Source organism: Oryza sativa, chromosome 5 (assembly GCF_034140825.1).
Source record: "Oryza sativa Japonica Group chromosome 5, ASM3414082v1".
Taxonomy (NCBI): Eukaryota; Viridiplantae; Streptophyta; class Magnoliopsida; order Poales; family Poaceae; genus Oryza; species Oryza sativa.
Genome location: NC_089039.1, coordinates 22,481,243 through 22,501,320, shown reverse-complemented (window position 1 = coordinate 22,501,320; position 20,078 = coordinate 22,481,243). Strand labels below are relative to the sequence as shown.

The 20,078-nt window shown below is 43.1% G+C and overlaps 3 protein-coding genes across 4 annotated transcripts; 1 reads left to right on the top strand and 2 right to left on the bottom strand.

The window, feature by feature from the left end:
• Positions 1-103: 103 nt before the first annotated feature.
• Positions 104-3,751, bottom strand: LOC4338980 (PRA1 family protein A1). Its single transcript, XM_015784843.2, has 8 exons — positions 3,348-3,751; positions 1,866-1,906; positions 1,710-1,788; positions 1,087-1,173; positions 906-994; positions 739-810; positions 545-649; positions 104-404 (listed from the first exon to the last, which is right to left on the bottom strand). The coding sequence occupies exons 1-7, from the start codon at positions 3,503-3,505 to the stop codon at positions 546-548; spliced, it is 630 nt and encodes a 209-aa protein (XP_015640329.1). The 5' UTR covers positions 3,506-3,751; the 3' UTR covers positions 104-404; position 545.
• A 3,261-nt stretch (positions 3,752-7,012) lies between these two features.
• On the top strand, positions 7,013-13,857 carry P5CS1 (delta-1-pyrroline-5-carboxylate synthase 1-like). 2 transcript variants are annotated; one of them, NR_175278.1, is made up of 20 exons: positions 7,013-7,245; positions 8,039-8,110; positions 8,213-8,292; positions 8,510-8,671; positions 8,856-9,133; positions 9,695-9,845; positions 9,984-10,148; positions 10,261-10,338; positions 10,464-10,553; positions 10,641-10,727; positions 10,812-10,898; positions 10,971-11,067; positions 11,174-11,277; positions 11,753-11,828; positions 12,217-12,367; positions 12,480-12,548; positions 12,685-12,751; positions 12,822-12,892; positions 13,058-13,137; positions 13,364-13,857. NR_175278.1 is itself a non-coding variant. In NM_001402565.1 (20 exons), the coding sequence occupies exons 1-19, from the start codon at positions 7,186-7,188 to the stop codon at positions 13,134-13,136; spliced, it is 2,151 nt and encodes a 716-aa protein (NP_001389494.1). In that variant the 5' UTR covers positions 7,013-7,185; the 3' UTR covers position 13,137; positions 13,364-13,857. The 2 variants fall into 2 exon arrangements, 1 of the variants encoding a protein (NP_001389494.1); NM_001402565.1 differs by having other exon boundaries at positions 8,213-8,419.
• A 510-nt stretch (positions 13,858-14,367) lies between these two features.
• LOC4338978 (transcription factor ILR3) lies at positions 14,368-16,724 on the bottom strand. Its single transcript, XM_015782051.3, has 5 exons — positions 16,302-16,724; positions 16,142-16,216; positions 15,220-15,297; positions 14,962-15,124; positions 14,368-14,876 (listed from the first exon to the last, which is right to left on the bottom strand). Exons 1-5 carry the CDS (start codon positions 16,415-16,417, stop codon positions 14,577-14,579), a joined length of 732 nt encoding a protein of 243 aa, XP_015637537.1. The 5' UTR covers positions 16,418-16,724; the 3' UTR covers positions 14,368-14,576.
• Positions 16,725-20,078: the final 3,354 nt, after the last annotated feature.

Here is a 20,078-nt window from a genome sequence, read left to right as displayed (position 1 = left end):
TCTCAACATTCACGATCTAATACTTCCCGAGAGGCAACCGAAAAATTTGGTGGCGAATTTATCTAGAATGGTTCAAACTGCTGGGGGAAACATGAAACAAACATTTCAACAAACAATATATGCTGTGTTGATTAGAATACTTGTTTACATCCTTTACATGCTGTTCTTTTTCCAATGCTTGGTTAGGGAGAATTCCATGTGAACAATTATAGTGATTTGGAAGGTGGCGTACCAAGTGTAACATCATCATGTACTTAGACAGTCAAGGCCCACCTCCAAAACGAGCAAGTAATCACAATAGAACGCAGCTGCCTGTCACCATTGTTCATATCTTGGTATCTCCCACAAACACAATTCACAAACAGCACGAAGTTTCAGCACTAAGCACTTCTTACCACATGAACCTGCATAGAGAAACCAAACAAGCTCCAAGTTTTAACCAACTTTAACCAAATAGTGACAATACAACACGAAATGGCGCATAAAGCATTAGGTATAGACAAACTGAGGTCCTGCACAAACGTAGGGTTAGATACACACGGACCTTAAAGCTCACTATAATTCCTCCAAACAGCTCGGAATTCTTCTCTGAATGTATTCAGACGTGCTTTCAGATTAGGTGTTCTGAAGCTAGCATGAAGCAGAGTTGCTGCAAACAAAAAAACAAAAAAAAGAACTATAAGTGCAGTCCCAAGATGTATATCTATCTTTGAAAATTCAAAATCTCAATCATCCTACCAAAGATAGCAATTAAAAGGGCCCATAGAACTGTGAGGAGACTGCAGGAAGTCAACCAGAGCATGCAACTAACTGCAAATAAAAATAGAAAAAGCATTAGCTTCAGGTTTTCAAAACTATGGTATGTGAAATAAGATAATACGAAGACAATTTGCTGTGGTGCACACCTGCAGAAAATAACAGCACAAATAGCCAGCGAGGTCGCCCACAAATATGAATCGACCTCTTTGAACTTGGTCTACCACGAAGAACAGGGCTGTCGATGATGTTGAGAATAGTATTAATAACACACTCTGGTGAATCACGACAAAATAAAGAAAATAGAATATGAAAAATTAAAATCCTCACGTTATTGGTGGCCTCATTTTTGCAGCTAAATGTGGTGAAAATTGTCTGACAGTCCTCGTGACTTTCTCATTGAAAGTGACTGCAAAGCTGAAGTATCAAACATGATAATTAGTCTATTAATCATCCTATGATCAAAGTGTAAATCACTCAGTGTCAGTTTGTCACAAAATAATGTACGGAGATGACTAAGGAATTTGAGAACTGTATCACAACTGATACAAGGAAAAACATCCTGCAGATGTATTATTCACTAATCCTTTTGGAAGTAGTGCTAAGACAACACATCCTTAGCAATATTTCAGGACAGTTAGACAAATATTTGATGTAATTATGTTTTATCTCAAAGATACACTACCTTTGTTAAGAAAACAAAATATTGTTCTTTACTCATCTAAATGGAAGAATTTTCTAGAGAAAAAGGATGGTATTATTCCCTCTGTTCCAGAATGTTAGATGTTTTGGCTTTGTATTATATTCAATGTTGAATTTAATGAAATTAATTTGGTGCTGTAGATGTTATTACATTTTCGTACTAACTTGATCAAACTTATCTAAGTTTGACCTAGTACAAAACCAAAACATCTTAAATTCTAAAACGGAGAGAGTAGTTAAGTAAATTGTACCTGTCATTAAGAAATGCAATGCTGATTCCAGTCATAAAGGCTGCAAGTATAGCAACCGGCTTCCAAATGAAGCCTATCCCTGCATATAACAAAGGCAGCATGTCAAAATCAACCGAATGAGGAATAAGAGACAGCATTCAAGCTTTTTTTGCCTACCAAGGATGAACATGATCAAGATGAAGTAATTTGTCCTGTAGCTGCAGACCAAATAAATGAGGGAAATTCAGTACAAGATAAAATGATAACTATACAACCCTTAAATCTGTCGTGAGGAACTTGTAAAAAGTCTGAACACATGAATTGGTGCCTTTTAGGAGGATAGTTAATACAACATCCAGTAATGAGAACATGTGGTTTTGGACATTCGCACGTTCTCCAGAATACAAAAAGCAAAAAATTATAACGTAAAATATGTGCAAAACCCAATAAAACTCTAGTATCTGAAAGTTTTTTTATGGAAATATCTGACAGTACTTTCAAGATAAATCTACAGATATGAATTTTTATGTATCAAACCCAAACCCCAAACATTTAAAACATTTTCGTACTCACAGCTTTGAACATTTGACTTAGATGTATGTTCAACATGGCATGTTTTCTGACAGAAACACTACTTTGCCAATCACTTTAGTTATCAGAAACACTTAATGTCTCAACATTAAGTACAGCAAAAACTGTGGTTGCACCACTTACCATCTTCAATCTGAGATTCTGTGTTCAACTGATTTTTAAGTAAGTAGTAAATAAATAAAAATTCTAATGCACCCTGTTCATCTCACGGATTTCATGGAGTACAGCACTCCAGCAAGAACACCCAGCATCTCCGGAACAAGTACAAAACGAAATAAGATTCAGGTTAACCTAACAATTAAAAATTTTGCTCTTACATCAAAATGCACAATTTCCTTGCATATACGGACGCCTAGCCTGCCTATTGAGTTATCCTGACTAGGTGGCTGGCCAATCCTGCTTAGGTCCACATGATCACCAATTAGGTGCCAGGTGCTGGTCTGCTGCCTAACTAGCGCTTAGCGCCTTGGCTAAAATTGCCACTAAGCAGAATCGATAGTTGATGATAAATATGCTGAAGATCATGATATCATGGATAACATAATTAGAACCGATAGTTGATGGTAGCCTGGGGAAGCTAAACCTACAAACCTTGTTTTGTGTTTTCATCAAATACTACTCCAACATATCATATGCCACAAACAAGCATAACCTACTTCGCATGCTATGAATTCATCAGAAATTTCGAAACAACTAGCTCACAGCCTAATAAGGTAATATACTGGCCGTTTATGTGATTCCTTTTGTCCCCATTGAACATGCTGAGCATAATACGATGTTGGATTCACCTACTATATGGCTACATTACCTGAACGTTACAACACCATTTCCTTGGGCTATCAAACCACAAAATAGGTCTCGATGCGCACGCATATACCCTTATTCTACTATTCTACTGGCTAGAGAGGAAAAGAAGTGCTCGATCCACTACTAATTCACTGAAAACACCAACAATCGGGCTCCGCGCTCAAATCCGCTCGGATTTAACGCCAATCTCGACATAGAAACCCCCAAGTTCCCAACAAATCGTGGGACGGGCAATTAGGAAGTGAGGAAGGGAGATCGTACTAGTAGAGGTTGCACTTGAGGCGGCTGGTCCACTTGGAGTAGGAGCGGGGGACGGTGAAGCGGGAGAAGAACTCCGGCACGGGGCGCGGCGGCGTCGACCAGTCCACCTCCCGCAGCGCGTCCACCAGGTCCTCCGCCGTCACCGCGCTCCAGTCCATCGCCGGGCGATCCCCACCCTCCCCCTTCCGAACCCTAGCGAGAACGAGCGCAGGCGGACAAGCGGCGACGCGGCTGTAGATTGCAGGAGCGGCGGGATGGCGGATGGGCGGCTTTGCTGGCTCGGTCGTGTCGTGCGCGACGCGAGAGCGAAGAGTAATTTTTTTCCTCTTTCCCTTCGGTTTTGGGGGATTTTTTGGGGGAGTCTGGAGTTTGGACACCGCGGAGGCGTGGAGAGGAGGGGAATCGAACAGGGAGGAGAGGAATATGTGTGCTTTTCTTCGCTTGGTTCGCTTGCTTGCCGTGCGCGTGCGGTGCGGGCGGCGTGGTGGCGCCGTGGCGGACGACGGACGGGTTCGCGTACTGGGCCGTGAGCTTGGCAAAGAGGATATCGGACTGGTTTAGGTGGTTGAATAAGTTCATTTTAGGACCCTTAATTTGACAGCTTAGTTCGATTTTCATCTTCAACCGAAATATCAGACACAACAGGTCCCTCAAGTACCCGCCGTAGTCCCCTCATTGCCACCTCCGCCCATCGTCGACCCGCCGCCAGACGTCGTCTTCCTCACCAGGCACCGCTGAGATGGGAATAGGGGAGGAAGAGAGAGATAGGTAAGAGGTTGTGACATATGTTGTCCACAATGACTCAGCGTTGTTGACTTGGGTCAAATTGCCATGTCAGACAAAGCCACCCCACTATACTGTTATGGATAAGACCCGACAACGGTAGCGGTCTAGAGCAGAGGCCGAAGGATGGCCCCCCAACGGGCGGAGTTGGCAAGGGTGGTGACCACGCAATGGGCGGCACGAGGAAGGTTGCCATGGTGGAGCTTGTTGTCGTCCATGGTGCCGTTGTCGCTAGGACACAGCTGGCACCGAGGCAGTGGTGGCAAGGAGGTGACTACGGCGGGTTTCGTTATGTTTCCGTTAGCAACCCTACAAAATGGTAAAAGCTGATAAAAACTTTTGCTATTTACGTCAACTTACAATAATTTAGTATAAATAGCAACATACAAATTAATGGAATTAAATTTAAAAATTTACTGTTTATTTGGCTTTTTTAAAAAAGTATTCGGTATGCAAATTGTTTAACGAAAATATACCATCGATCTCGCTGAACCGTTGCACGGAAATGATTAAATTGAGCGCTCTCGCATTACCGGCGAGCGAGACCGAACATTCAAATTGATTAATTATCCTCATTAATGATTAATAATTATCAATTAATCGTTAATTATAATAATTATTCCTAATTACTAATTAATTATTAATCGGGTAATTAGTTACTAATTAAACAACAGCTCACTGGGCAAAACATTCGCTGTCGCACAAGGAAGGAAGTAGCGAGACCGTTCGCTGTCGAATATTTTTTAAAAAAACCCAAATGAACAGTATATTTTAAATTTAATTCCAAATTAATGTAAGCTAATAAAAAGAGCAAAAATTTTAATCATCATTTAACAATTCGTAGAAGTAAAAATGATCTTTTTATAACACTTTAACGAATAATTGCTAATGAAAACCTAACAATGATTATATTTTTGGGATAAATGTGCTTATACGATGGTATTTTTAAAAAGTTGGATTCGTTGGAGCGCTTATCGATAATATTTTTTAGATTTCTGGCTACTTACTGATTAATGAAACATACCCATGTTTTGCTATAAAGTTGATGCCCACTAACTTTTAAATCTCAACATGCAAGTGTACCATATCATCCATTAGCAATTATTATCTATGGTATTTTAAATCACATACAAGTGCGTCACATCATCACCCATTAGTAATTATTATTTAAATTATTTTAAATATCATGTAAATATGACATACGTTTTATTTTATAATTTTGTTTTATTTTCATAATTCAATATCGAAGCAATGCCAAGTCGTTATCTTCACATTATTTTTATATTATTTAAACGTATACATGTACCATTTCTATAATATGTAACATGTGTTCATCAATATGTTCTGTAGCAAAGCGTGGGATATTAACTAGTAAGCTTATTAAAGTCCCTGTTTCTTCCAGCTTAAGATTATTATAATCTAGATTATTAGGTCAGATTACTATAAGCTAGATTGTTATAATCTGTAGTAGAATAAGCGGTTAGTTGTTTCGTTTCTAGATTATTAGAGCCTAGATTATTGGATTTGCAAGTCTAAAGAAGGAGTGGGGTGGTATGGTGGGTAATTTTTCACCAAATAATCTGGAAAAAAGCTCATCTAAATGAGCTTATCAAATTATAATAAGCTAGGCTTTAAATTATAATAAACTACTTTAATAAGTTGTCTGTTTCTTTCAACTTACTCCTAATAATTTAGATTATAATAATCCCAAGTTAAAAGAAACCGGGCCTAAATGGAGAGGGCATGAACCCACGGTACGCTTTCGTGAATGGCACCGTGTTATGCGAGGCTGCGCCTCCACCGCGGCCAATACCGTGACCGTGAGCCCCTGACTCTCCGCTCGTAAAGTCGTCGAGCGGCGACGTACGTGCTGCTGCTGCCACGTCCTTCAACGCGACGCGAGCAAAGTCCTGCGACTTTTTGTCGCGGTTTACCGAGAAATGCCAAATCAGCCGCTCCAAGTGGATCTCGTTGCCGCCCGCCGGTGTCAGGCATATCACCATTCACCTCACCTGCGCCGCTGCGCGGCCTCTCTCGTCGGCTTGCACACCGCGGCAGATTCCCTCCCGTCTCTACCAAAACTCTTGTCGCGTGCACAGCGAAGCAGCGCGTAGCGTAGTACTAGTAGGACTGTAGGAGTACTAGGTGGTAGCGCCGTGTCCAGACGTCCAGTCCAGAGTCCACCACGAGCGCCCGGCCCCCCTCCCCTCCCCGCCCGATCGATCGCTGCACGAAACTCACCCAAGCAAAAACGCGCCATACACCTGCACGCACCGTGCCCGTGCGATAGAGGCGCGCACCCGCACCGGCTCACCGTCACCGCATATATCCCGGCTGCTCATCCGCGCGCGGAAATCCTCTCCCAAAGCCGTGACGCGGCGGCCCCTGCTCGATGCATGCGTGCCTCACGTTCTCTCGTGCCAAAACAACGATTCTAGCAGGATCGATCGGTCTGGGTGGCGTGCCGCCGCTCCCCGTGCGACGAGCCCATTCGCCCCCCCGTCCGATCCGGGCTTGTCAGTTGTCACGGTACAAAACGCTCCGCCCCGTCGCCGCCGCGCGATCGGGACAGTGCACGTCACGCGCGCCATACACCTGCACCCGCACGCGCGAGGCGCCCCCCGCACCGGGATATGGATATCTATTCCCCGGCTTATCCGCGCTCGCGCGGCTGAGCGGCTCACGTTTTCTCGTGCCAAAACGACGGATGGATCGGTCTGGGCCAACGACCCCATTCCCCCCTGTATCTCGGTGCGCCGCCACCTAACAGCTTTAACAGCTTAACAAGTCACAGTAACACGCATACCGTGTGGCGGGCGCGGGCGCAGAGGATCCCGGGGGTCGTTGGGCATTTTGCGCCCTGGGTTTCCGCCTTTCCGGTCACGGGAGCCAGAGCCACTTCTGCCTTCATAAACCCTTCCTCTTTTCTCCTCCTCCTATCTATCCCCCCTCTACTCGCGGCTGCGGCGGCAAGGCGGCGAGACGTGGGAGAGGGATTTACAGGTAGAGGGAGAGGGTGGAGGAGGAGAGGCTGAGGCTAGGAAGCGGTTTCGCCATGGCGAGCGTCGACCCGTCCCGGAGCTTCGTGAGGGACGTGAAGCGCGTCATCATCAAGGTGATTTTTGTTTGGCCGCTGGGTCGCAGGAGTCGCCGTCACGGATTGACCTTGATAGATCTAGTTTCCGAGGATTCGTGCGCGTCTGCTTGGGCGCTGTTTGCATTGTTTGCGCTCCTCTTCTCCGTATTCGTGAGATTGTTTCTGGATCAAATTTACCGGGCGAGTGTTTTGTTCAGAGTTGAAGACTCGAGAGACGTTTGATTTGGGATTCTCGTTGTTAGATTATCAGGAGTGGGGCTTTGCTTGGGCTTTTCTGTGGTTTACTTGATGTGACGGCCTATGTCGAAGTTGCCAATCTTTCGACTCTGGTAGGCATCATCATGGGAAAACTGTTGGCTATTTCGCTGCGGGGCAGCGGATTTCTGTCAGATGGGAATTGGTGGGTGGAATGGCACAGAAATAGAAAAGAGACATAGTATCTTATATTGGAGCGTTCGGCAAATTTCTGTCCCTTGCGATCGCTCTCACAAATTCGTGTTTGTTTCATCTGTGACACTTTTTATTTGTTCAAATCCCATGCTTTTTCCAATTTTTTTATAAAAAATATGCGGAACTGGTGAAATAATGTCTGAATTGGAAAGGTGATGAGAATCGAATAATGTAGAATCAAATACCGTTGCTTTTGAGTTTAGGCTTTGGAAAAGCGTTTAGGCTTTAGAAAAGCCTAGCAGTTTTGTGGAACCTCAACGCAATACCTTCAACACAAGATGTACCACTGTACCAGTACATAATAATAATATAATAATAATGTTTTTATCTCTGTGCGGCTAATTCCTTTTTTGCATGACAGGTGGGCACTGCAGTTGTCTCCAGACAAGATGGAAGATTGGCTTTGGGCAGGGTTGGAGCTCTGTGCGAGCAGGTAAAAGAAATCCATTTTTTTGATCTTGTGAGCTGTTCTGCAATGGCTATGTAGTGTTGGATATGTTGGCAGGTGCCTAACCAAAGAAAAGTGGCAATGCAGGTTAAGGAACTGAACTCTTTAGGATACGAAGTGATTTTGGTCACCTCAGGTGCTGTTGGAGTGGGGCGACAGCGACTTAGGTACCGGAAGCTTGTCAATAGCAGCTTTGCTGATCTGCAAAAGCCACAGATGGAGTTAGATGGAAAGGCTTGTGCCGCTGTTGGTCAGAGTGGACTGATGGCTCTTTACGATATGTTGTTTAACCAAGTGTGTTTATTAGTCTGGCATTCAACTTCAACAAAAATGAATAGGTTACTTTTTGTATCTTTTTGTAACCTTGAACTTCTTGCATTGCAGCTGGATGTCTCGTCATCTCAACTTCTTGTCACCGACAGTGATTTTGAGAACCCAAAGTTCCGGGAGCAACTCACTGAAACTGTTGAGTCATTATTAGATCTTAAAGTTATACCAATATTTAATGAAAATGATGCCATCAGCACTAGAAAGGCTCCATATGAGGTATGTAAGTGTGTTTCATACCATACATCTCCTGGAAAAGTATGAAACTTCAGTTTTTGCGTGGTGCTGCTCTTTAGCTGCTACTTATTGTTATACTGCTTGTATGCCTAGCCCTAGGGCCTTGTCAGTGTATATGCAAATAGCCATGACTTTCTAACCACACTCACCTATAATTCTTTTACAGGATTCATCTGGTATATTCTGGGATAATGACAGTTTAGCAGGACTGTTGGCACTGGAACTGAAAGCTGATCTCCTTATTCTGCTCAGTGATGTGGATGGGTTGTATAGTGGTCCACCAAGTGAACCATCATCAAAAATCATACACACTTATATTAAAGAAAAGCATCAGCAAGAAATCACTTTTGGAGACAAATCTCGTGTAGGTAGAGGAGGCATGACAGCAAAAGTGAAGGCTGCTGTCTTGGCTTCAAATAGCGGCACACCTGTGGTTATTACAAGGTAAACAATCTATTCCCTAGAGTATAATGGATATGACTGCTAGCATCAATCAGATGCACTCCATTATATATGTATTGTCAAATTTCCTGTCAAGTGCAACTAGCAATCAGTACCATCTGCAGGTGTTCTGGTTGGATTATGTCATTGCCAGATTTTTTTGCATGAGTTTATTTCTAATGTGAAGATTATTAAGTCCTACAAGACATCCAATCCCAACAACTCCACTTGGCCTCAATTATAACATCTTGAATGAGATGCAGTCCAGTGCTTGAATGTTAGCTTCGTGGCATTAATGGATGAGCTGTTCTGACTTTAAACACCCCTAGTTTACGCTAAAAAAATGATTTGTTTTGAGACCTATATGACCTTGCATGTTACGTTGAAACTTTGCTTATGATGGTTCAGACATTTAATGCTTGTAATGTACTGCACATCAAATTCAAATGATTATCTTGTTGTGTTGAAGCTAATTATCACTGAGATAACCAAGTTCATGAGTTGCAAGCTATTTTTATCTTCTTAATGAATGGAGAAATAGTTTATTTTTTTCTATCCTTGAAGTGGGTTTGAAAATCGGAGCATTCTTAAAGTTCTTCATGGGGAAAAAATTGGTACTCTCTTTCACAAGAATGCGAATTTGTGGGAATCATCTAAGGATGTTAGTACTCGTGAGATGGCTGTTGCCGCAAGAGATTGTTCAAGGCATCTACAGGTATATATCTTTGTCAAATCATACGTAATTCTTGTCCCTCTGTTATGCCCAGTGGAGTTACACACTATTTCAAGTTTTAGCTCACTATTTTTGCTCACCCGTGATACTAGTCTGATACCATATGTTCGTTTGAAACAGAATTTGTCATCAGAGGAACGAAAAAAGATATTGCTAGATGTTGCAGATGCTTTGGAGGCAAATGAGGATTTAATAAGGTCTGAGAATGAAGCTGATGTAGCTGCGGCCCAAGTTGCTGGATATGAGAAGCCTTTGGTTGCTAGATTGACTATAAAACCAGGAAAGGTGGACCCCTCATTTTCCTTGCCAAATTAACTGATTTGTTAAATATCTGACACTTCTCTTTTCTTATGTATGTTGTCTTGTTTAACTCATATTATATTTTATGTTTTTGCAGATAGCAAGCCTTGCAAAATCTATTCGTACCCTTGCAAATATGGAAGACCCTATAAACCAGATACTTAAAAAGACAGAGGTGAATGCCAGCCTTTTTAATAGAAACTCTTTTTAATAGAAATCTGCTATGAGATTTCACAGAAATTCTAGATTCTAGATGATATATCCATAGTGATTTTAACAAAAAGATTTCCCCTTTGCCAGGTTGCTGATGATTTAGTTCTTGAGAAAACATCTTGCCCATTAGGTGTTCTCTTAATTGTTTTTGAGTCCCGACCTGATGCCTTGGTTCAGGTATTTTGTTCTGGCAATGCACTGTGTTCCATTCTTTTCCAGAATACATATACTTCTAAGTAACTAATTTTGTGTCATTGTTGTTAGATTGCATCTTTGGCAATTCGAAGTGGTAATGGTCTTCTCCTAAAAGGTGGAAAAGAAGCTATCAGATCAAACACGATATTGCATAAGGTATTATCCTTTTATCTTGTGGTTAAAATTGCTTTCTGGTTTTGCTTTAACTGTTGTAAAAAACATCGATTTATTCTTTTCTAGGTTATAACTGATGCTATTCCTCGTAATGTTGGTGAAAAACTTATTGGCCTTGTTACAACTAGAGATGAGATCGCAGATTTGCTAAAGGTGTGTATGCAATTCTATATTTTCAAAGCGTTGATACTACCAATTTGGCTAAACCCGTAATACACTGTGCAGCTTGATGATGTCATTGATCTTGTCATTCCAAGAGGAAGTAATAAGCTTGTCTCTCAAATCAAGGCGTCAACTAAGATTCCTGTTCTTGGGCATGCTGGTAAATTCTGTTTGAACTTAAGTTCTTACCACTCTTATGGCTTTATTGGATGTTGAGTTTTTTTTTCTTTTTGCTATTTCTGACATTCCATATTTCCCCACTGCAGATGGTATATGCCACGTATATATTGACAAATCAGCTGACATGGATATGGCAAAACATATTGTAATGGATGCAAAAATTGATTACCCAGCAGCCTGCAATGCAATGGTATCTATCCAGTTTGCTACCGTGTATAGTATTCAAATAGATTGCTTTTACAGTTTCAGTTACTTTTTGGAGTATCTTTCACTGAATATTTTGGACAATTTCAAATTCTCTTCTAACCATGATGCTCTGGTTGCAATTCTTCTCTGGCATCTGAAAAATGCATTTAGTACTGTTGAGATTATTACAGCCCCTCCACTTCTATCTCATGCAAACTATTTTTATTGATAGATGATAGTTATAACTGCACTTTTGAATTGTTTAAATTGATTTATAACTACTTATATTGTGATTGCATAATGCTTATTCTTACAAAGTAGTAACTTCCTCTTTCCTTTGTAAGAAAATTTAGCTACATATCTTGATAGTCTTCTACTGTTTTCAGCATGTTGATAATTCCACCTTATAATTTTTCTGAACATCATGTAGCCATTTTTTATATTCAGATAACAGCCTATTTTACATGTATGTTCTGCAGGAGACCTTACTAGTTCATAAGGATCTTATGAAGAGTCCAGGCCTTGACGACATATTAGTAGCACTAAAAACAGAAGGTTTGTTTTTCTACTCTCTTATACTATAGAAACGGCTCCCCTCTGAAGCAATTTTGCTCAATACCATCACAAACAGTTGCAACTTTAAATTACCAACCACTGTGATTTAATGGTGATAAATACCATTACAAACAACAAAAAATCTTGAAAATATATGAATACAAACGCGACCCTTCTCTTATGGCAACAATTTCCAACCAAGTTTGATTGGTTACATTGTGATTGGTTAACAAGCATGTATATAGAAACTACTTCGATGCTAAAAGCAACCAAAGTAACATGACATAATCACAGATGTAGTATGTTTCTGGATACTGGATTGTTTTTTACTTGTATATACAGGGCCATGATTTTCTCCCTGCTTCTTAGATAATGCTGTATATTTCAGGAGTTAATATTTATGGTGGACCTATTGCGCACAAAGCTCTGGGATTTCCAAAAGCTGTTTCATTTCATCATGAGTATAGTTCTATGGCCTGCACTGTTGAGTTTGTTGATGATGTTCAATCAGCAATTGACCATATTCATCGTTATGGAAGGTACCTAATAGTTGTGACTCCTGTCTCCCCCTTATCCCATAGTACTAGTTGTTTTCTTAAACAAAAAATGAGATTCAATGTAACCCAAATTTCCATATTCTATCTGTTTCAGTGCTCATACAGATTGTATCGTCACTACAGATGATAAGGTAGCAGAGACTTTTCTACGCAGAGTTGATAGGTATGTTTAAACATTAATTCCCTTATTACTTAATGGTTACATTATTTGTTCCCTATTGATGCACAATTATTTTCCTGTCAACTTATGATGAACGGATGTTTAACTAATGTTCTGTTCTACTTCTCAATTTGAACAGTGCTGCTGTATTTCATAATGCAAGTACGAGATTCTCTGATGGGGCTCGTTTTGGATTGGGTGCTGAGGTACTTCAAATTTTACATGCCATTTACCTTTCTTTCTTAATTGCTGAACTTATTGGAATATCTTGAATAGGTTGGCATAAGCACAGGGCGTATCCATGCCCGTGGACCAGTGGGTGTTGAAGGTCTCTTAACTACACGATGGTATGGAATCAATCGTCTCTGTTGCAGTATCTCATCTTGCCTTTTGTATGGCAATTCACCCCGTTTATGTTAGATATACATTTATATGTTGCTTTTGGATCGTATAGAAGGTTAAAAAGTGACGTGTTTTCCTTGGTGATTTTTATGATTAATTTTGATATGCAGGATCTTGCGAGGGCGTGGGCAAGTGGTGAATGGTGACAAGGATGTCGTGTACACCCATAAGAGTCTTCCTTTGCAATGAGGCAAGTAATACACTTATTGCTTTGAATGTGTGATCTTCTCAAGATTTCCTTCTTCACAGAAAGTGTATTTACCATGTTTACCTACTCAAATGATATGCTATACTTGCAGTTTGGTTAATAAAAACAGTTTCAGTCATATGATATGCTATATGACTCTTTCTTATTTTTATATGTTATATATTAGAGAAGTGGAGATAAATAAACTCATCCTGAAACTACTTTGCAGGTCAAATGCTCCTTTTAGCCTGTTCAGGAGTAGGTGAATATCCTTTTAAGAATGGATTGACTACTTTATTTTGTCATCTTGTACAAGCATCTTATTGCGGCATTCCGATGGATTATTGATTTTGGGGGTCCCACTTTCAAATGTGACACCAAAAATAAATTCATCAGTTCTGAGAGCAAGATTTTGGAGGTTCAGCTTCTCCATGTAATAAGTAAATTCAGTTCTGAGAACTTGTGTACCAACGCGCTATGTTGCTTGTAATGAGCGATACTAACATCTGTGATTGCACATATACTAATTGCTATCTCCACTTTTTCAATCATGCTACGACATATCGCCGTGGATGCATATATTTGGTAGCATAGATTCCTCAGCTGAGGCTCTACTTGAGCTTCCCCTTTTGTTCTGATAAACATCACTAATTGTGGGGTTCCGCTTTCAGTTCTGAGAAGGTTCCGCTTTCAAACGTGACACTACAAATAAATTCAGTTCTGAGCAATATTTTGGAGGTTCCGCTGCTCCAATGTTGTAATAAAGTAAAATCAGGCTGTGTTCTTCCCCAAGTTTTCCTAACTCACAAATCTCATTTTTCGCGCGCACTGTTTTCAAACTGTTAAACTTATAAAAAAATTCTATATAAAAGTTGTTTTAAAAAAACATATTAATCTATTTTTTTAAAAAATAGTTAATACTTAATTAATTATACAATAAAATATGCTTTGTTTTGCGTGCCTCCTCCCGAACGCAGCCAGTTCTGAGAACTTTGTATACCACATTCTCATTCATGCTAGGACATATCACCGTGGATGTATATATTTGGTACTACTAGCAGATTCAGCTTTTCTTCTACTTTAGCTGCCCCTTTTGTTGTTCCTCCTGGCCGGTGAGAGTTATGGGTTCACATCACTAACCACTCGGCTGTCGTCTACATGAACTGTTCTCTGAAAAACATAACGGATGGAACAGGACACCTTTTTTTTTTTACGTTTTACATAAACACCATCTTGATGTAATAATAATTGCCTTAATTACTTTAGCAATTGGGTTGTTACATAGACTGCTCCGGCGAGCAATGATCACCAGGAAATTTCTTCTGGTGATCCCTTGATCCTTGATCATTTATCCACAACACAATCACATAACTGCACCCGAGGCTTTCATCAGGTGCTCTTTGGTCAATTTCTACGGCATTTTCGGTGACAGCAGCAGCTGATCATGCAACCGGCGGCCACATCACGGGGTCCTTGGACGTGTCGAGGGACGTCGGCGGTATCCACTGCCAGAACGCGGCCGGCGGCGCGTAGCTGGTGGCGTACGGCACGTACTTGCCGCCGGCCTGCGCGAACGCCGCCGGATGGTACGCCGGTGCGGCCGCCACCGCCGCGGCGTGGTGCGGGACGAACGGCGCTGGAGCCGCCGGTGTGGCGGCGCCGACGCCCTTGAGCATTTGCTCCAGCCTCTCCCTCTCGGCCTTGAGCCTCGTCTTCTCGTCACGCAGCTCCGACTTCTCGGCCTGCAGTGACAGTGAACTCCTCAGCTCTCATTTCTTCAGGTGAATCGAGTCAGTTGGGAGAGCAACGTGTGTGTCAGCTGCTTACCTTGAGGCTCTTGATGGAGTCCTGGAGCGACTCGTTCGAGCTCTTGAGCTTCTGGGCCTCGGCGCGCAGCTGGCTCAGGAGACGGGCGGCGTCGCTCAGGATGGAGACCTTGTCGGCCCTCGGCGGCTTGCCGGGCTCCAAGATCGCGCTGAGCTCGTTGAACCTGAAGATAATTCAGCCGCTCGTCAGATTTGGAGTGGCAAATGCTTTGAAGTTTCTTTGTTTTGAACGTGATGTAACTGAAAGTGTGAAACATGCCTTTCATTGAGCCTGTCTCGCCGGAGCTTTTCGCGGCAAGCCTTGGTGCCCGGCGGTGCGCTCGATTCTGGACGAGATCTGCCGGTAGAAGAACAAAAGGTAAGTTAGGGTCATGGGTTTCAACTAAGCAGAAACGGTCCTAGAATTTGTGAATTGTGAATGCATTAGGCGTTTAACATCCGTGATTTAGTAGAACTTTCCTAGCTAATTCCGACCCTTGACTTGATGCTGTAAACCACTGAATCAGCACAAGGGGAAAACAGGGGCGACTACGCTTGTCAAAACAGCCAGCCTCTATTTCTTTTGTTGAAAGTTTCAGCTTGGACTGCTTAAGTTAATTGAATCAGGGGAACAACGAGCTAACACGAAAACCCAAAACAAAACCCTCAACCCAATCATCCAAAAAATAAAAATAAGGTCTGTAAATGTACTTGTTCTCTATCATCGACCGAACTTGCACGTAGTCTGTACTCTGTAGATATTCTCTATGATGCTTTCTATCATATTTTAAATTCAACGACATGGGGGGAACAGGACATGTAATCAGGAACTTTAGTGAGTCATGCATACAGGCTATTTTCACCTACTGCAATCTTTTCCTCTCAATTAAACCGGACAACTTGCCGGCGAACTCAAAGCAGAAATAGCACAATACTATCAGACTTTGGCAGAATTATGTCTCCGCTCCCAAAAAAAAAAAAGACAAACCTGAGTTTGAATCCACGATGGGTTTATCTTTTTTTTTTTTGAACGGAAGGAGTAAGTGTTCGGACGTTTACTTCCTCCGTTTCATATTATAAGACTTTCTAACATTGTATGTTTAGAGTTATTAACATCTATATAAATATAGGCAATGCTATAAAGTCTTATAATATGAAACGGACGGAGCAAGAACAAGAGGAAATTATCAGGGTTCACCTACCTTTTCTTGGAGGCAGAGTTGTCCTGGCCGCCGCTGCCGTCCTCCTTCCTGGGAACGTCGAAGCCCAGTAGCACGCTGCAATCCACGGCAATCCATCCGAATCAAACACCAGCAGAGGTAGGTTAGAGAGGAAGAGGAAGCAGGAGGGGGGAAACCGCACCTGGAGACGGCCGCGGGGTCGTCGACCATGTAGATGAAGTCGGAGCCCTGGATCTCCTCCTCCACCAGCCCGTACTCGAGCAGCCACCCGCTCTGCCCGGCGCCCCCGCAGCTCATCGCGGCCAATCCAAAAGCACGAGCTCTCTCCCTTCCCTTGCTACGCAAAACGCAAACGCAACGGCAAACGCAAGCGAGTGGAGAATGCGATATGCGATCGGGGGCAGGCACGCGCCTCCCCTCCCCCCGCCTTTTTGGCGCGACTAAGCGGCAGCGCGCACGCGAGCGCGACGTGGGTAGGCAGGCAGGCAGGCGGACGACGACGACGACGCGGACGCGCTCTTTCTTCGCTTTGGCTTTGGCTTGGCTGGCTCTCGCGCGCGCGGCGAATAGATAGAAAAAATACTGGCGCAGTAGCAGTAGTGGCGCTGGGTGCAAGCGAAAGGGCGCGGCTTTTAGCTTAGCGGAGCACGGCACGGGGGCCCCGCGGGCCACGGAGCGGATGGTTCCGACGGAATCGCTATTTTAATCGCGGGAGTTGGGTTCCTCTCTCGGTTGGTTGTCTTGGTGGTGCGCGCGGCTTTATTCCGCGGTTTTTTTTTCTTGTTTTGTTCTTTGCTGTTGTTAATTGTATCGGCTAATCGCCTGCCCGTGGCATGCAGCGTGCGTGGGTGGGTGGAGTCCACACAGGAGTCCGCGTGGGCTGCTTGTGTTTTTAGAACGTTTTTGTAGCTAGTGTTCTAGAAATTTTTCTTCGCCGGAGATTGTGTGTATCGTGGAGGAGATGGGGTCGGGGACAGGGAATCCTGCGAGCTGCTGTAATGTGGTTGAGGGGTTTGTGGTGGTTAACCTCTGTCACACTGCAGATTGTGCGCGTCTCGGTGTACATGTTACTCTCGTTTTGAGTGGTGAGCTGATGTGGTCCATAGTCTTACATGACGTATTCCATGAACACCGTATGCGTTAAGTGGTTGCAGGGATTTTACTTGAAGTTGTTTTTATAAAGGAAAAACCACGTTCATTTTTTACGTTGTTCTGCTTAGTATCCGATCAAATCAGTCGATTTGTAAGACTTGTGAATAAACCGTATATGTTTGTCGTGTTGTTGTACTCCTACCTAAAAACAATTAAGAAGACGGTAAATTAAACCAAAAGAACATTTCTGACCCATTCAAACCTTGCCCTCCTAAGAGTGAAAACTCAAATGTTTTCATATAACTTCCCTCTTAAACACGAATATTAGAGAATGATATAATATCAAATAAATAGAAAGGACGATGTTTTGAATCTAAACCGTCTAGCCCACCACCTTATAAAGCTAGCAGGAAGATCTCTAGACGTTCCTCACATAATTTCCCTCTTATGCACGCTGTCCAATTGGCATGAGAATTAGAACAAACTCTTTTATTTGAAATGGTGCCTTGATGCCTTCACGCCTCCATATGTCAATCCCGGTTGGAACACAAAAGATATTTTTACGATTCCAACCTGGAGCGCTCACCGCTCACTTTACGAATTTTGACAGCGTCGTAGTATCAACCAGTACGTCAACAGACGATGCCTCCATCCGCAAGGAAACGACGCAAACGTCTGCGTACGCGCGCGCGCGCCACACGCGACGACCGCCAGCCTATCTCCTCTCCCGCAGCAAATGCTCGCGCGGAGCGTGGCGTCCTCCTCGCCTCTCCTTTTCGAGACCAAACTATACACCTCCCCACGCACACGCACAGCGTCGCGACATCACCGGCTAGTCATCGTGACCTCACACCCGAACGGCAATCTCCGCCGTTGATCTCTGATCCGACGGACGGCTATTCTCGTAACTGTCTGAAGCATTTGTTCTAAGCTTGTGCTCTAGTGAGGAGTAGAGTAGTAGTGATGATAGGTTTAATACTCCCTCCGTTCTATAATATAAGAGATTTTAAATTTTTGCTTGCAATATTTGACCACTCGTTTTATTAATTTTTTTTTAAAATTATTATTTATTTTATTTGTGATTTACTTTATTATTTACAGTACTTTAAACATAACTTTTCATTTTTTAATATTTAAAAAAAATTAAATAAGATGAGTGGTCAAACGTTGTAATCAAAACTCAGAATCCTTATGCTGTTAGACGGAGGGAGTAATACCGGGATCGCACCAGCGCCACGCGCCTTCCAAGAGACGCATTAATATAATCGTCATGTGGCAGGAGCAAGGTGTCCGGGTTGGATTAACCTAATCGACTTGCTTAGCTTCCAGAATCTAATTTTAAGATTAGGCTTTCGGAGGAGCCAAGGGCCAGAGCCACCTGTATGTGGTGGTCAACTTGCCAAGCCAAAGGCCGGAGTATTTTTGTTATTTTATTTTCTAGAGCAGTCGTCTAGAATAGTTGTAGTAGCATAGCTTGTCCAGTATGCATCCATCCGGGAGAAGGTTGTAGCTTGGGCGATGTGTACTGTGTGTGATGCAGATGGCTGTGTAGTAGTATAGGCTTTATCATTGTCATTGACCTGTGCGGTGGCCAATTTGGGAGGCTGCTACTGCCCAGCGTTGCCAACGGTGTGTGATGGATGGCATGGCCGGCCGGGGCCGTCGAATGATGAGATTCCCCCTGGATGGATGGTCCATCTTAATCTCTTTCTCTTTTCTCCTCGAGGAAAATGCTCCGCCCTGACCTCTTAGGCCTCCTTGAAATCGCAGGGTAGAAAAAACAAAGAAATAGAAAAAACACAGGATTCTACAGGAATTGAAGTGTAAAACAGAGGATTACAAAACACATGAAAAACATAGGAATGATCGTTTGATTAGAGCGCAGGAAAAACGCAGGAATCGGATGAGAGAGATAGACTCAAAGGAAATTTTTCAAGAGGTTGGAGCTCTTGATAAATTTCCTCCAAAATCTACATGCAATATGCCATTCCATAGGAATTTCATAGGATTTGGAAAGCTTCAATCCTTTGAATCAAAGGGCCAAATAGGAAAATTTCCTATAGAATTTAAATCCTATAAAATTCCTACGTAAATCCTTTGATTCAAAAGGGCTCTTATATGCCTAACTAGAAACATGAAGTATACGAAAGAAATATCACATATTTTGTTTTTCACACTCAAAAGGACGCAACAACGGATCGGATGACCGAGAGGTCGAAAAACATCGGACCATCATATGTTGCAGTGGACCGTCTACTAAACATACACCCCCATTCCATAATACAAAGAGCTATCAACTCTATAATCTCTTAAATATAGCTTACCCTCAAAAACATAGTATCCCTCCCTATTTATACTAAAAATCTTACTTATTATAAGTGTACAACTCTAGTTCCACTAGGATTCTATCCATAATTACCAAATCATTTTTTCTATTTTTTCTTTCCCCCGTGTCGCTCTAGGGGCAGGGGCGATACGGGAGGCGACCGCCGCCGCGGCGCCACCACCCCCACCCCCTCCCTCCGCCTCGCCGCTACCCGAGCGGGCCGCCGGCAACCACACGGTTGCAAGGACGGCGGCGGCAAGGCCTCTCTCTCTCCTCCATGGGCACAGGGTCGGCGCCAACGACCTCGGCCAGCTCCGAGCCGGCGACAGCCGCAGCGGCGACAGGCGGATGCAAGGAGGAGTGACGGCGCGACGGCCTGGCCGCCGATGTTGAAGAGGAGCAATGGTGTCGGCGTCACGGTGGACTGGGGTGGCGATGGCGAGGCGGCAATGCTGGATCTAGCGCCCCTGCCAGATCTGGCCCCTTCCCGCCTAGATCCGGCCTCCCCAATGCGAGAGGACGGCCGCGACGACGAGCCTC

Excerpts from the sequence above, each read along its gene's own strand:
- LOC4338980 (XM_015784843.2), bottom strand. The coding sequence starts at position 3,505 with ATGGACTGGAGCGCGGTGACGGCGGAGGACCTGGTGGACGCGCTGCGG. Across the intron at positions 1,789-1,865 it reads CTTGATCATGTTCATCCTTG|GGATAGGCTTCATTTGGAAG; the intron begins GTAGGCAAAAAA and ends TGTTATATGCAG. Across the intron at positions 1,174-1,709 it reads ATTGCATTTCTTAATGACAG|CTTTGCAGTCACTTTCAATG; the intron begins GTACAATTTACT and ends TTGATACTTCAG.
- P5CS1 (NM_001402565.1), top strand. The coding sequence starts at position 7,186 with ATGGCGAGCGTCGACCCGTCCCGGAGCTTCGTGAGGGACGTGAAGCGC. Across the intron at positions 9,134-9,694 it reads ACACCTGTGGTTATTACAAG|TGGGTTTGAAAATCGGAGCA; the intron begins GTAAACAATCTA and ends CTATCCTTGAAG. Across the intron at positions 11,068-11,173 it reads TCCTGTTCTTGGGCATGCTG|ATGGTATATGCCACGTATAT; the intron begins GTAAATTCTGTT and ends TCCCCACTGCAG.
- LOC4338978 (XM_015782051.3), bottom strand. The coding sequence starts at position 16,417 with ATGAGCTGCGGGGGCGCCGGGCAGAGCGGGTGGCTGCTCGAGTACGGG. Across the intron at positions 15,298-16,141 it reads AACTCTGCCTCCAAGAAAAG|ATCTCGTCCAGAATCGAGCG; the intron begins GTAGGTGAACCC and ends TTCTACCGGCAG. Across the intron at positions 15,125-15,219 it reads CGAGACAGGCTCAATGAAAG|GTTCAACGAGCTCAGCGCGA; the intron begins GCATGTTTCACA and ends AATTATCTTCAG.